At 39.4% G+C, this 14,416-nt stretch overlaps 1 protein-coding gene across 2 annotated transcripts; it reads left to right on the top strand.

Annotated features, from left to right (window-relative positions):
• The first annotated feature begins 296 nt into the window (after nt 1–296).
• On the top strand, nt 297–11,735 carry LOC146452159 (uncharacterized). Of its 2 annotated transcripts, XM_085098159.1 has the most exons (3): nt 297–363; nt 500–620; nt 11,131–11,735. In XM_085098159.1, the coding sequence occupies exons 2-3, from the start codon at nt 596–598 to the stop codon at nt 11,493–11,495; spliced, it is 390 nt and encodes a 129-aa protein (XP_084954285.1). In that variant the 5' UTR covers nt 297–363; nt 500–595; the 3' UTR covers nt 11,496–11,735. The 2 variants fall into 2 exon arrangements, with proteins under 2 accessions (XP_084954285.1, XP_084954284.1); XM_085098158.1 differs by lacking the exons at nt 297–363; nt 500–620 and adding an exon at nt 3,192–3,346.
• Nucleotides 11,736–14,416: the final 2,681 nt, after the last annotated feature.

Genomic DNA, 14,416 nt, shown 5'->3' with positions numbered 1-14,416 from the left:
CTCTTTGGAGTGCCAAAGTCCACTGGGAAGCACTTTGCATTTGAGGGGGGAGGGGATCGCAAGATAACCAAAGATAACAAATTTACAAGACGAGTTGTGCTAGAGAATGATTGAAAAACGAACAAAGAACCAAAGAATGCATTAATAATTTAAATAAATTCTTGCAAAGTGAAAGCCACTGCAAAGTCCCTCGCTAAAAAAAATTCCGACGTCCACCCGTCTCAAAACCGAAAATGGGCTCGACTCATTTTCTTAGAAAAGGCGGACGTAGTAAGTCGGTGTCGTTGATTCCGAGAAATTATCTTGATTACACCCGACTTTAACGAACACTGTTTTTCGAAAATTTGTAGAAACGCTATAGCAGTAAGTATCTTTTACAGAAATATTTTTGCTTTTAAAATGTCGGGGAATAGGTTATAGAGTGGTGAAGGATTACAGCTCGAATGTAAATTCTTCTATTTTTGCTTTAATTATTTTTTGGTTGTTGTTTTCGTTCAAGCTCGGAATTTAACATCATCGTTTGCCTAGCAGTTGGAGGATTCTGTTAGTTCTGCATGGGCTGAAAATTATTGTAATTAACGGCTACTACTGGCTCATGTCGTCTATTTCCAACGTTGTAGGTGAGTAAATCCCGAGTCTACCGGCGGCCATTTGACATCAAGATACTCTGAAGCGTGGACTGAGTCCTGCAGTCCCCGACTGTATAGACCTAAGTAGCGGGTTTTAGTTGTTAAACACTGCTTTATTGGAGATCGATGGTCTCCAGCTGAGACCGTACTTGTTTCACTGACTCCTCAATGATAGTTACGAGGGAACTTAAGCAACGACGACCGGACGGCGACGGCAACAACAACCGGCGCCGTAAAACAGAGCAAAAACAATCGCTGTGTAGGTCAGTACCGGTCTAAATTTTTGTTCATTTCTTTGCCTTCCTCTGCAGAACACTCAAAGGTAAATGACTAAATTCAAGGTTTTTACCGTGTTTGTAGAAGTTGAACCAGTTGAAAATAATCGCGAAGTAGAACAAATGAAATAAACTTATATTTCAAGTTACCGGTTCTCGTCTGCGTTGCCGTGGTCCCTGCTTTACGTTCCCTAGTCTTGAAACACTTGTGTGTGCACAAGTGTTTGCGAGAGTACATGTATTTGGAGTGAGGCACGTACGTTCTAAGTGCTGTCTGGAGACCATTCAGGGGCACCCAACGACAATTTTCTCTCAGATCCTTTGAAACGTTATTTTAGGCGATCTGAAGTGGCTTTAAAGCTCTATAGGTTCATTTTAGGTAGCGCTATAATATTTTTATCTTTTAGTTCGTGGTGAAAATTCTCCTTAGAAGATTGTAGGGGATTAAGGGCCTTCCGAACAGATAATTTACCGAAACGATCCGTTGGGTGCCCCTGGCCATTGATCTCCAATAAAGCAGTATTAACAAGTAAAACCCATCACGGGTGTTGAAGCAGATGTTTATTCTTTTTCTGTCTTTTCCAAGTTGTGTGACTTTGTTATTAACACACATTCAATATCATGTTTTCTTTGTGGCCTATTTATGTAATCAAAGTAATGTATGCCTGGCTGCACACACAAGTGTTTGGCAGAGTATTTGGAGTGAGGCACGTTCTTAGTTGTTATCAGAAAACCATTGATCTCCAATAAAAGCAGTGTAAGCAAATAAAAACCGCTACTATGACTTAGCGGTATGATTCAGCCGGAATGGTAACATCGATTTTAGTTATTTTTCTTTCACTTTCTTGCTTGTGAATATACCCCCAAGATCTTTTTAAATTAGTTAATTTGTTGATATGTTTGTAACTTTGAATATGCCTTTTATCGATTTAATAAAGATTATCATCATCATCATCATCATCATCATCATCATCATCATCATCATCATCATCATCATTATCATCATCATCATTATTGTTATTATTATTATTATTATTATTATTATTTTTACTACTACTACTGCTGCTGCTGCTACTACTACTACTACTACTACTACTACTACTACTACTACTACTACTACTACTACTACTACTACTACTACTACTACTACTACTACTACTACTACTACTACTACTACTACTACTACTACTACTACAATAAAATCTGCAATTCCACAGCGACAAACCAATGAGTGGTGCCGGATCACTTGTAGACCTGGATCAGCAAATTATCTCAAATAGAAAATATTAACGGCAGACTGATCCCAACGGCGGAGGTGACAAGCTTGAGAGAGCAAACAACAAAAGCTAGAATAACTGAAATATATTTGTTTTTTAAAAAAAAATTTTTTTAAAAAACAAATATATTTCAGTTATTCTAGCTTTTGTTGTTTGCTCTCTCAAGCTTGTCACCTCCGCCGTTGGGATCAGTCTGCCGTTAATATTTTCTACTACTACTACTACTACCTCTTCTACCAGTTTTGCAGCCCATAACATGACTCCCTGTGGTGTGTGTGTGAGGGGTGGGGGGGGGAGGGGGGGTGTTAAGATATGTGTGGCGCCAGATATGGTTTTTGAGCCTTTGATGATTTTATGGTCAGCGAAGTATATTTTACCAATATTTCGAAAGGCACGGCCTTTCCTCTTCCGGGTATGTTAGAGACTGACCCTTTGGCAAGAGACGTTACAATTTAAAACTGTTACAATAGAAACCTTAAATTTCGAATTGTAAGTATTGTTATTGTTTTAAATTGTTACGTTTCTTGCCATTGGAAAAATATACTTCTCTGACCGGGAAATCAGCCTTGCTCATTTTAAGGTGATTTGTGCTACAATTTTGTACTGATTAGATCCTTTACTACAGGATCCGGTACTTTATTTTGTCGCGGTGGTTTTTGCAAACACAGATATTTACGGCAGGTTTTTAATGAATTTTCGTTTCTTTCTACACCAATTTCCATTTAATTTGTAAGTTAATTTCGAGCTGGGATGAACCGGAATTTATTTACGCATTACGTGTTACATTATGTGTTCTTAATGTGAAAGAAAAAGAGGGGGCCAAAGAGACCCCGTCCTCCCCCCCCCCCCCCCCCTACTCAATAAATCCGCCCCTGGCTTAAACAGGAAACCCTTCGGTAAATATGGTCATAGAATAACCTTATTGGTCAGAGATGACGTGCAACACGGCCATGCGCCTGTCTTGTGACTTGGTCAGGTGACGATTGTTTATAAGGCTGTTGGTGCATACATTAAAACGCATTTGGAGAAGTAAGAACGAAGATATTTGTTAGCTTCAATTGGGACTTTGCTGTATTCGTACTTGTTGCGTTGGAAATCAAGACGATGGCGATCACTTGTTTTGCTGTGTCTTTCATAACCGTGGTTCTCATCTTTCCTCCAGAAAGTAAGTCAAAGGTTTACTCCAGAATAGCCTGTCAAATCAAACGAACGTGTTACTGATCATGAGAAGCAGTAGTCACTCGTACGCTATTGTTAAAAGTCTAGTTTTCCGTGAAATCTCAAGGAGAATAATAATTAATCCAAGTTGAATATTCGGTGCGCGGTACGCAGTGAACAAGAAGTCAAATCTCGCTTTTTGTTCACGCTCATGGAACGAGGAATTCACGCAATTTTATCAGTATTTGATATCATCTATTTATACTTCACACGCCCATAGCACGAGGAGTGTATCTATTCTACGTGCTTCTACTACTACGTAGCTAGCCTTCTACGAAAAGTTCCAGGGGCAGGATGTTCTTGCAGTGATCATAACATGACGTACCACACAGCGGCGAACAGATACGCGTGTATATGAAACAAATTGCCTCGATATTCAATATATTTAGCTGTATAGACGTTTGTACTGACACAGGAATATCTCGCTCGGAAAGTGGAACCGAAATAGACACAGCAGTAAAATAAATTCAATTATTAGAATCAGCCGCTTTTTCGTCGTGACTTAAACTATTCCATTAGCAAGGATAGTTTTATCAATCGGCGAAGCATACAGTTGGAATACATGAATCAGCCCCAGCATCACGAGTAATGCCAGAATAGCAGGCATCTTGTTAGACATGGTATGCCACTTCAGGGCATCCCGCGTAATAATTTCCTGAGTTACATGTGAGTTATGGAGTTGCTTTCGTTTTGTGCATCGCTGGCATCGACGGCATCCGTAATATTAATAGTATTGGCGTGATACTTGCGTGGTTTTCGCGTGATGTGATTCAAACAATGTGGATCCATGGCGACCTCCTTTCATAGCTTTCACCTTGAATAATTTGGTCAGTTGCAGCTCTGTACTTTTTATGAAAAAATTGTCATGCAGCTGTAAAACTGAAAAAGACGGAGATCTGTAGTTTCCAAGCATTGTTCGTATATGTGGTTCTCATCTCTCAAGGAAGCAAGTCAAACTTGTTGTATGGCGTAACGCAGGTTTCCAGTTCGCGGTTATTTTGCTTGAGATCAACGTTAATCTTTATTGAGGAAGCCGACATCACGCAAAGTGGTTTACAGTGGGGTCCTAAAAAAGAAAAATTACAAAACAAAAAAAAAAAACAAAGTTCAATGAGTAGCAAATATAAAAAAAAACATTTAAGTAACATAGCGAATAAGAGTAAATTAAGAAAGGCGGAAAATATTAAGAACAAGATGCCTGCTATACTGGCATTACGCGTGATGCTGGGGCTGATTCATTTATTCCAACTGTATGCTTCGCCGATTGATAAAACTATCCTTGCTAATGGAATAGTTTGAGTCACGACGATCGCGTTACGTTGTTTTCCGTGTGTTACGCGACTCAGACTATCAGCGGAAATTTGTCAAATTCCATTACGATAACGTAAGCTTCTCAATGACCTCTTTTCTGTCTCGCGTCGTGGCCTAAGACTGTCAAACAAAGCACGATTCCTTCACTAAGAACTCACCAATTTCCACCGTTTTACGTGTCGGGTGCTTCTTAGAAGTTATTCTTTCGATTTACCGCTTCAAAATGGTGAAATTTCCCTTTGAAAACGGCACACTTGAGTCCAGAACATGTTAAAACAATATGGCGCGACTTAATCCGTCTTTAATAAATATATCAAATGATGCATTGACGTCACACAGGTAGGGGTGAGTGGGTCCCCTCCCTCGCGATATAAGCGACAAGAATGGATTTTGATTGGCCTGCTGTTGTTGAAGACAATAAGAACAATACATCCCGTTCGCCGATTGATAAAACTATCCTTGCTAATGGAATAGTTTGAGTCACGACGATCAAGTTACGTTGCTTCCCTTGTGTTACGCGACTTAGACTTTCACCGGAAATTTTTGAAATTCTATTACGATAACGTAAGCTTCTCAATGACCTCTTTTCAGTCTCGCGTCGTGGTCTAAGACTGTCAAACAAAGCACGATTCCTTCGCCATGAACTCACCAATTTCCACCGTTTTTAATGTCGAGTGCTTCTTAGAAGTTATTCTTTCGATTTGCCGCTTCAAAATGGTGAAATTGCTGTTTGAAAACGGCACACTTGAGTCCAGAATATGTTATAAACAATATGGTGCAACAATTTAATGCAGTTTTAATGAAGAAATCAAATGATGCGTTGACGTCACACAGGTAAGGGTGAGTGGGTCCCCTCCCTAGCGATATAAGCGACAAGAATGGATTTTGATTGGCCTGCTGTTGTTGAAGACAATCAGAACAATACATCCCGAGTAGGAGAGGGGAGAGTTTAATGAATAAATTAATGTACCGATTTGTAACAAGATGCCTGCTACACTGGCATTACGCGTGATGCTGGGGCTGATTCATTTATTCCAACTGTATGCTTCGCCGATTGATAAATCTATCCTTGCTAATGGAATAGTTTGAGTCACGACGATCGCGTTACGTTGTTTTCCTTGTGTTACGCGACTCAGACTTTCACCGGAAATTTTTGAAATTCTATTACGATAACGTAAGCTTCTCAATGACCTCTTTTCTGTCTCGCGTCGTGGCCTAAGACTGTCAAACAAAGCACGATTCCTTCGCAAAGAACTCACCAATTTCCACCGTTTTACGTGTCGGGTGCTTCTTAGAAGTTATTCTTTCGATTTACCGCTTCAAAATGGTGAAATTTCCCTTTGAAAACGGCACACTTGAGTCCAGAACATGTTAAAACAATATGGCGCGACTTAATCCGTCTTTCATAAATATATCAAATGATGCATTGACGTCACACAGGTAGGGGTGAGTGGGTCCCCTCCCTCGCGATATAAGCGACAAGAATGGATTTTGATTGGCCTGCTGTTGTTGAAGACAATCAGAACAATACATCCCGAGTAGGAGAGGGGAGAGTTTAATGAATAAACAAGATGCCTGCTATACTGGCATTACGCGTGATGCTGGGGCTGATTCATTTATTCCAACTGTATGCTTCGCCGATTGATAAAACTATCCTTGCTGATGGAATAGTTTGAGTCACGACGATCGCGTAACGTTGTTTTCCTTGTGTTACGCGACTCAGACTTTCACCGGAAATGTGTGGAATTCCATTACGATAACGTAAGCTTCTCAATGACCTCTTTTTAGTCTCGCGTCGTGGTCAAGGACTGTCAAACAAAGCACGATTCCTTCGCCATGAACTCACTAATTTCCACCGTTTTAAATGTCGAGTGCTTCTTAGAAGTTATTCTTTCGATTTGCCGCTTCAAGATGGTGAAATTTCCGTTTGAAAACGGCACACTTGAGTCCAGAACATGTTATAAACAATATCACGCCAAATGCATTTAATCCGTTTTTAATAAACAGATCAAATGATGCGTTGACGTCACACAGGTAGGGGTGAGTGGGTCCCCTCCCTCGCGATGTAAGCGACAAGAATGGATTTTGATTGGCCTACTTCTGTTGAAGACAATCAGAACAATACACCCCGAGTAGGAGAGGGGTGAGTTTAATGAATAAATTAATGTACCGATTTGAAGCTACGACGAAGAAAAAGAAATCGTCCCGTTTTTAGACACGGTATGCCCCCTCAGGGCATCCCGCGTAATTAATGTACCGATTTGTGACTACGAGGAAGAAAAAAAAAAAAAACAAGATGCCTGCTATACTGGCGTTACGCGAGATGCTGGGGCTGATTCATTTATTCCAACTGTATGCTTCGCCGATTGATAAATCTATCCTTGCTAATGGAATAGTTTGAGTCACGACGATCGCGTTACGTTGTTTTCCTTGTGTTACGCGACTCAGACTTTCACCGGAAATTTTTGAAATTCTATTACGATAACGTAAGCTTCTCAATGACCTCTTTTCTGTCTCGCGTCGTGGCCTAAGACTGTCAAACAAAGCACGATTCCTTCACTAAGAACTCACCAATTTCCACCGTTTTACGTGTCGGGTGCTTCTTAGAAGTTATTCTTTCGATTTACCGCTTCAAAATGGTGAAATTTCCCTTTGAAAACGGCACGCTTGAGTCCAGAACATGTTAAAACAATATGGCGCGACAATTTAATCCGTCCTTAATAAATATATCAAATGATGCATTGACGTCACACAGGTAGGGGTGACTGGGTCCCCTCCCTCGCGATATAAGCGACAAGAATGGATTTTGATTGGCCTGCTGTTGTTGAAGACAATCAGAACAATACATCCCGAGTAGGAGAGGGGAGAGTTTAATGAATAAACAAGATGCCTGCTACACTGGCATTACGCGTGATGCTGGGGCTGATTCATTTATTCCAACTGTATGCTTCGCCGATTGATAAATCTATCCTTGCTAATATAATAGTTTGAGTCAAGACGATCGCGTTACGTTGTTTACCTTGTGTTACGCGACTCAGACTTTCACCGGAAATGTGTGGAATTCCATTACGATAACGTAAGCTTCTCAATGACCTCTTTTCAGTCTCGCGTCCTGGTCTAAGACTGTCAAACAAAGCACGATTCCTTCGCCATGAACTCACCAATTTCCACCGTTTTAAATGTCGAGTGCTTCTTAGAAGTTATTCTTTCGATTTGCCGCTCCAAAATGGTGAAATTTCCGTTTGAAAACGGCACACTTGAGTCCAGAACATGTTATAAACAATATGGCGCGACAATTTAATGCACTTTTAATTAAGAAATCAAATGATGCGTTGACGTCACACAGGTAAGGGTGAGTGGGTCCCCTCCCTCGCGATATAAGCGACAAGAATGGATTTTGATTGGCCTGCTGTTGTTGAAGACAATCAGAACAATACATCCCGAGTAGGAGAGGGGAGAGTTTAATGAATAAATTAATATACCGATTTGTGACTACGAGGAAGAAAAAAAAAAAAAAAACAAGAAGCCTGCTATACTGGCATTACGCGAGATGCTGGGGCTGATTCATTTATTCCAACTGTATGCTTCGCCGATTGATAAAACTATCCTTGCTAATGGAATAGTTTGAGTCACGACGATCGCGTTACGATGTTGTCCTTGTGTTACGCTACTCCGGGTTTCAAGGGAAATTGCGGGAATTCCATTGCGATAACGTAAGCTTCTCAATGACCTCTTTTCAGTCTCGCGTCGTGGTCTAAGACTGTCAAACAAAGCACGATTCCCTCGCCAGGAATTTACCAATTTCCACCGTTTTAAATGTTGGGTGCTTCTTAGAAGTTATTCTTTCGATTCACCGCTTCAAAATGGTGAAATTTCCGTTTGAAAACGGCACACTTGAGTCCAGAACATGTTAACAATATGGCGCCAAATTTAATCTGTTTTTGATAAATAGATCAAATGATGCGTTGACGTCACACAGGTAGGGGTGATTGGGTCCCCTCCCTCGCGATGTAAGCGACAAGAATGGATTTTGATGGGGCTGCTTCTGTTGAAGACAATCAGAACAATACACCCCGAGTAGGAGAGGAGTGAGTTTAATGAATAAATTAATGTACCGATTTGTAGCTACGAGGAAGAAAAAAAAAAAGAAAAAAAAAAAAAAGAAATCGACCCGTTTTTAGACACGGTATGCCCCCTCAGGGCATCCCGCGTAAAAAAAAAGAAATCGACCCGTTTTTAGACACGGTATGCCCCTTCAGGGCATCCCGCGTAATTAATGTACCGATTTGTGACTACGAGGAAGAAAAAAAAGAAATCGACCCGTTTTTAGAGACGGTATGCCCCTTCAGGGCATCCCGCGTAAAAAAAAAAAAAAAAAAAAAGAAATCGACCCGCTTTTAGACACGGTATGCCCCCTCAGGGCATCCCGCGTAAAAAAAAAAAAGAAATCGACCCGTTTTTAGACACGGTATGCCCCCTCAGGGCATCCCGCGTAATAATTACAAGCTAAAAAAAACAAATGATGCTAAAGAGGGCGTTTATCATAGGGAAATATCCAAAGAATTCCAAACATCAGCAGCAAAATTTAGTGTAATCCAATCTCCCCTCCTTCTAGAGGCAAATGATTTACGGATATTATGCTTCGATCTGGTATTGCAATGATGAAAACTGCTATTGGATGAACAGTGACACGGGTGCATAAAGAGGTTATTAACATACTTGTAATACACTTTTGACTTAATAGACCCATTCGGCTAACGCAATGTTGTATCCAATTCAGATCCCCCGGGGTTAAGATTCTTTGTTTATTGCATTCGCATTATAATGTAGCATTCACATTTAAATGATATGGAAATGCTTAGAACAAAACATTTCATGTCCAGAGGATTTGAATTGGGTACAACATTGCGTTAGCCGAATGGGTCTATTGAAATCTGTCCACCGCAGATAATAATTGATAAGTATTCACAGGAAAAATCGGATTCTGCCCTAAACGTTTGTTGAGTTTTTAAACAAGAAGACCTCCCTCTGAAAGCGGATTTGGCCGCATTGAAGAATATAAGGAAAGAACAGTATGGAGACTTGACAAGACTACTGACAGTTCTTTACTTTTGTGTTGTTTATTGTATTCATTCCGCCGTATTGTCTACTCTTATGGTCGGATGCACCTTACCTCGTTATTTTAAGGCGGACTATGACCCCCTCGAGTATGATGATGGGATGGTTGTAGGGAGTAATTGTTGACTAAAACCAAACCTATTAATTAGCTTGACATTCAAGTCCTAGCAGTATGCAGCATGTTTGACACATGAACCTAGTTTGATGGCCTTAGCTCCCACGTGTCTCCTGTATCTTAGTGGTAGAGCATCCGAACTAGTAATCGGTGTAACGGTAGTTACTATCAAGTTCCACAAGACGTGCCGTAAATTGAAGGGGGCTTACTTTACGAAGACAAAGATCCAAAACTTGAAGACGATGAAAATGACCAATAAGGTTTATTTCGAGTCAGCGAGGAAAACTCGTAAACTGAAAACAACGATTACAAAATACAACTAAATAGGAGGCTAAATAAAGCAATTAAAACACTCTTTTGATATTTTGGGGGCGGAACGACAATTCGCATAAAAACAATTCTACATCAAAATAATAATGTTCCGCACATGAAAGGTCACAAAACTGAAGTGAAAATATGCATAAACAATACGAATCAAAACATACTTAATAACACAAATGACAGTTAAAATAACGTGAAATAATTATGGATTTGTAACGCTCGAATAAACTACTTATTTGCATATGCACGAGGGAAACGATAACAATAAGCTTGTGCTAAAATCAAGTCGTGCAACATACTAAATCAATTATAACTAAATTTGAAAACAAAGGAAAAAAAAAACACTTACATATGTAATACACACAGTAGAAATACTTGATAGGAAATACGAAAGGCCAATTGACTTAAAACCTAAACTTCTGCTGGAGTTACCTCAGCTCTTGCAAGACTTTATACCGACTGAACTTTGGCCAAGACAGCATGAACCGAGTAAGACATGCGCAATACAGAACCTTAGCGAGGATAAGCAGATGAAAGAAAGTAAACAAAATCGCGTGAACCGATAAGCTTAAAAGGACTAAATGAATTAGACAATCTTTAACAATCGCAAGGTCTTAGGTTCAACTCCTGATAGCAACACTCTGATTTCCTTTTTCCGAGTATGCCTGTGTCTGACTCACTCAATAACACATCATTCTCAGGTAACAATTTGTAGTTAAACAGTTGCTAAAAACAGTAAACGAGGGGCAATCCAAGACGATTCCGGTGTGTGTTTCATAACACTTGTATCCGACGCTGGTATTCGATAGTTTTACTGTCCAGTTGTTAGTATTAAGTTTACTCCGTCATTTGTTGCCTTTTTTCAGTTTCTTGCCTAAGTTGTTACAGTTGCACAAGCAAAGATTCCTGGGAGGATTGTAATTCCAAGATGACTAAATCCACATGTCCATCAGGATCACCAAATTGTGTGAAAGGTACACTGACATGCGGTTCTGGTGATGCAGCGACAACTGTCTTCTACAAGAGATGTGGCGCCGAAGGACAGACCTGTGACATCACAAGGAGCGATAGACCATCGTGCCCTGGTTCTAGTTCTGGTTGGTCTTTCTCCTCTAGCAACAAGTGTTGTACTGGAAACAACTGCAACTCAGCATCATCACAGAAAATCAGCGGTGCGATGACAGGAATGTGTCTCGGGTTGGTCTTGTGGGCTCTCACTTACATGTACTGATTGTTCGGCAGTGTACGTGGAAGAGGAGCTGAATAGTGCTGTTCAGTGGTTTCATAATAGCAAGTGATTCCTGGAACTTATCTTTTAGTTTGTTGCATAAACGAGGCAATCGTTTAAATGCTGTTTACGGTTTCTATTGAACTTAGTAGGGGTAGTATTGGATAGCTGCCAAGACAATAATAAGCACTTAATGACTGGCCCCAAGGAAAACAGTGAGTTTTCTTTACCCGAGATCCTCAATAAAGGAAACAAAACTCACTGTTCCCGTGGGCCCATTCATTAAGAATTTTGTTACCTCCCAACTCAAAAATAAACCAAATTATACACGGGTGTCGCATTACGACTTTATTGCAAAATGATACAAATCTTGAACGTTCGTCCAAATTTTTTACGGGCATTGTGTGTGGTCTGGTCAGCAATTTCTAGTTTTGACACAAAGAAGCTGTGTTCTTCAGTTCTTGTTCAGTTGAAAGCGTCTAGCTGCCATGACTGCAAAACAAAACATATTCTTGACGGGGGCTGGCACACAAATTTGCCGCGGTTTCAAGGTGGACGATATGGGTTAGTTAGGTTTTATTATGTTCCTTTTCAGATTAGTTTATTAATATCTCTATCATGTATAATTTTTAAGAGAGTATAACATAGGATATGTAGTTTTATCTTATCAGAAACAAAGACAATTATTATTATTATTATTATTATTATTATTGTTGTTGTTGTTGCTGTTGCTGTTATTATTATTATTATTATTATTATTATTATTATTATTACTATTATTATTATTATTATTAGTAGTATTATTATTAGTAGTATAAATACAGTGTAAACGTCTGGATTCCTAGAACCTAAGCAAACGATAGTTGGGCGGCAAACCCTAGCCAACCTCGCGAAGGCTCTTCTTCTTCTTCTTATTATTATTATTATTATTATTATTGTTATTACGACCTGATCACGTGCGAGTCGAAAGTTCAAGTTGCTGTTTTCCTAGAGAGTTAGTGAGTTTTGACCCATGGCAAGTGACACGTTCTCCTCCAATCGGAAAACGTATTTGAGTTGGAAGGTATAAGTTTCTGAAAATAAAATGACTACCCGTGACAAGGGTTAGAGCTACGCCTATGTGCGTAGGCGTATGGATTTCTGACCCAAAAGTTGAATTGTTTTTCAGTTGCAGTACCTATTGTATGAATAGTGCTTTCGTAAAATTTAAACGCTGTATCTTAAAAATAAACTCTTATAGTTACTGTGACTTTTCACGTTTTGTTTTTCCCACCTCTGGAGTTCTCGCCTTAAGCCCATGTACACGTATCCGTTTTCGTTTGAAAACGCAACTTTTTCTTTACGGTTTGGCCGTCCATCCACACGTATCTGGTGAAAACGGTCACCGAAAAGGCAACTTTTCAAAAACGCTGTTCAGAATGGAAATTTAAAGAAAGAAAACCATCTTCGTGTTCTCGTGTGGACGGCTGGCATAAACGCCAAAAAAAAATTATTGCTTTTTCTGGAGATTTGGTTATGTCATAAAATTTCTCGAAGGACCCCGCCCATCTCGTTCAACACAATCAACATCTTTGAGCAATGTTGGATTCAACAATGTTGGGTGATGTTGCAATTGTTTCTCCCTGCCTTCGGTTCATTTCCAGTATTTTTTACTTACGGCTTCTACTTCAAGTTAGATAGTCCTTTCTGTCACCTTTTGTTTTTTTTTTCCTTTTTGGCGCCAAAAACATGGCGCGTAAGGTCTGGAAAAGTGAAAAAACTTCAAATATAACAGGTGAACGGTTTTAATATCCGCACTTCGTGTCAAAGGAACGGTCACAAACGAACATATATATATATATATAGGTTGTGTGGAAAGGAGCAAACAGCGAACTTCTTTCGTGGTCAACACACTTTATTGACGTTTCGCCTCTTCAGGCTTCTTCAGAAGTGTGAGTTAGGATTAAAAATACTTGGAATAAAAAAATTTCTATGAATAAGTCTTATATAGGGTAAAAATTTGAATACGATTGAAATAACAATAAAATTAATAGTGTAAAAAATAGGCACTACGCCTCTAGGGTATTACATAATAAAAACAAGAAGAAATAATGAAGCAAAAAATATATATATAATGTCGTAACAAAATCCCAAATCAAAGCCTTTGAACAAGGCGCTTTCGAACTCACAATGCGAATGGTAATAACAGGATCCGAAAAAAAGGCCTTTGAATGGTTAATAACAAAATCCTAATTATAAGCCCATGTCCAGTATGTCGGTTCTACAACCAACGAGTTTTAAGTTAGATTTCGGAACCACAAGTCAGCCATGAGCACAAAGAAGAACACTTGTGAAGTTGCGATACACTTTAACAAAGAAACTCATGTTTTGTCTGATTTCGGTTTCGTTATTATCGAACAAATTTGCAATTTCAGTGATCACAATAGCCTCGACAACCGCCTGCTTACAAGAGAAGCTTTTTGGAGTGCTCAACTTTGCACCCTTCAACCTCATGGGTTGAATAAAAGATCAGAGTTCAATTCTAGGAATAGAATTAGATACAATTAACACCTTGTTTTTATCACCCGCAAGCGTTCTTCCTTTTGACTTGATGACAAAGGTTTTTAGCTTTTTTAGATACTTCTTTGAATCAATCGTTCAAAGGCTCAATCAGGGATTTTGTTACAAGGCTGAGAGTAGACCACACAATGCTGGAATTCAGGGGCTTATAATTAGGATTTTGTTATTAACCATTCAAAGGCCTTTTTTTCGGATCCTGTTATTACCATTCGCATTGTGAGTTCGAAAGCGCCTTGTTCAAAGGCTTTGATTTGGGATTTTGTTACGACATTATATATATATATTTTGCTTCATTATTTCTTCTTGTTTTTATTATGTAATACCCTAGAGGCGTAGTGCCTATTTTTTACACTATTAATTTTATT

The sequence above is a fragment of the Pavona decussata genome, unplaced genomic scaffold (genome assembly GCF_977016875.1).
Source record: "Pavona decussata unplaced genomic scaffold, jaPavDecu1.1 SCAFFOLD_377, whole genome shotgun sequence".
Taxonomy (NCBI): Eukaryota; Metazoa; Cnidaria; class Anthozoa; order Scleractinia; family Agariciidae; genus Pavona; species Pavona decussata.
Note: the sequence above shows the minus strand (reverse complement) of the source record. Positions and strands in the feature narration are given on the sequence as shown.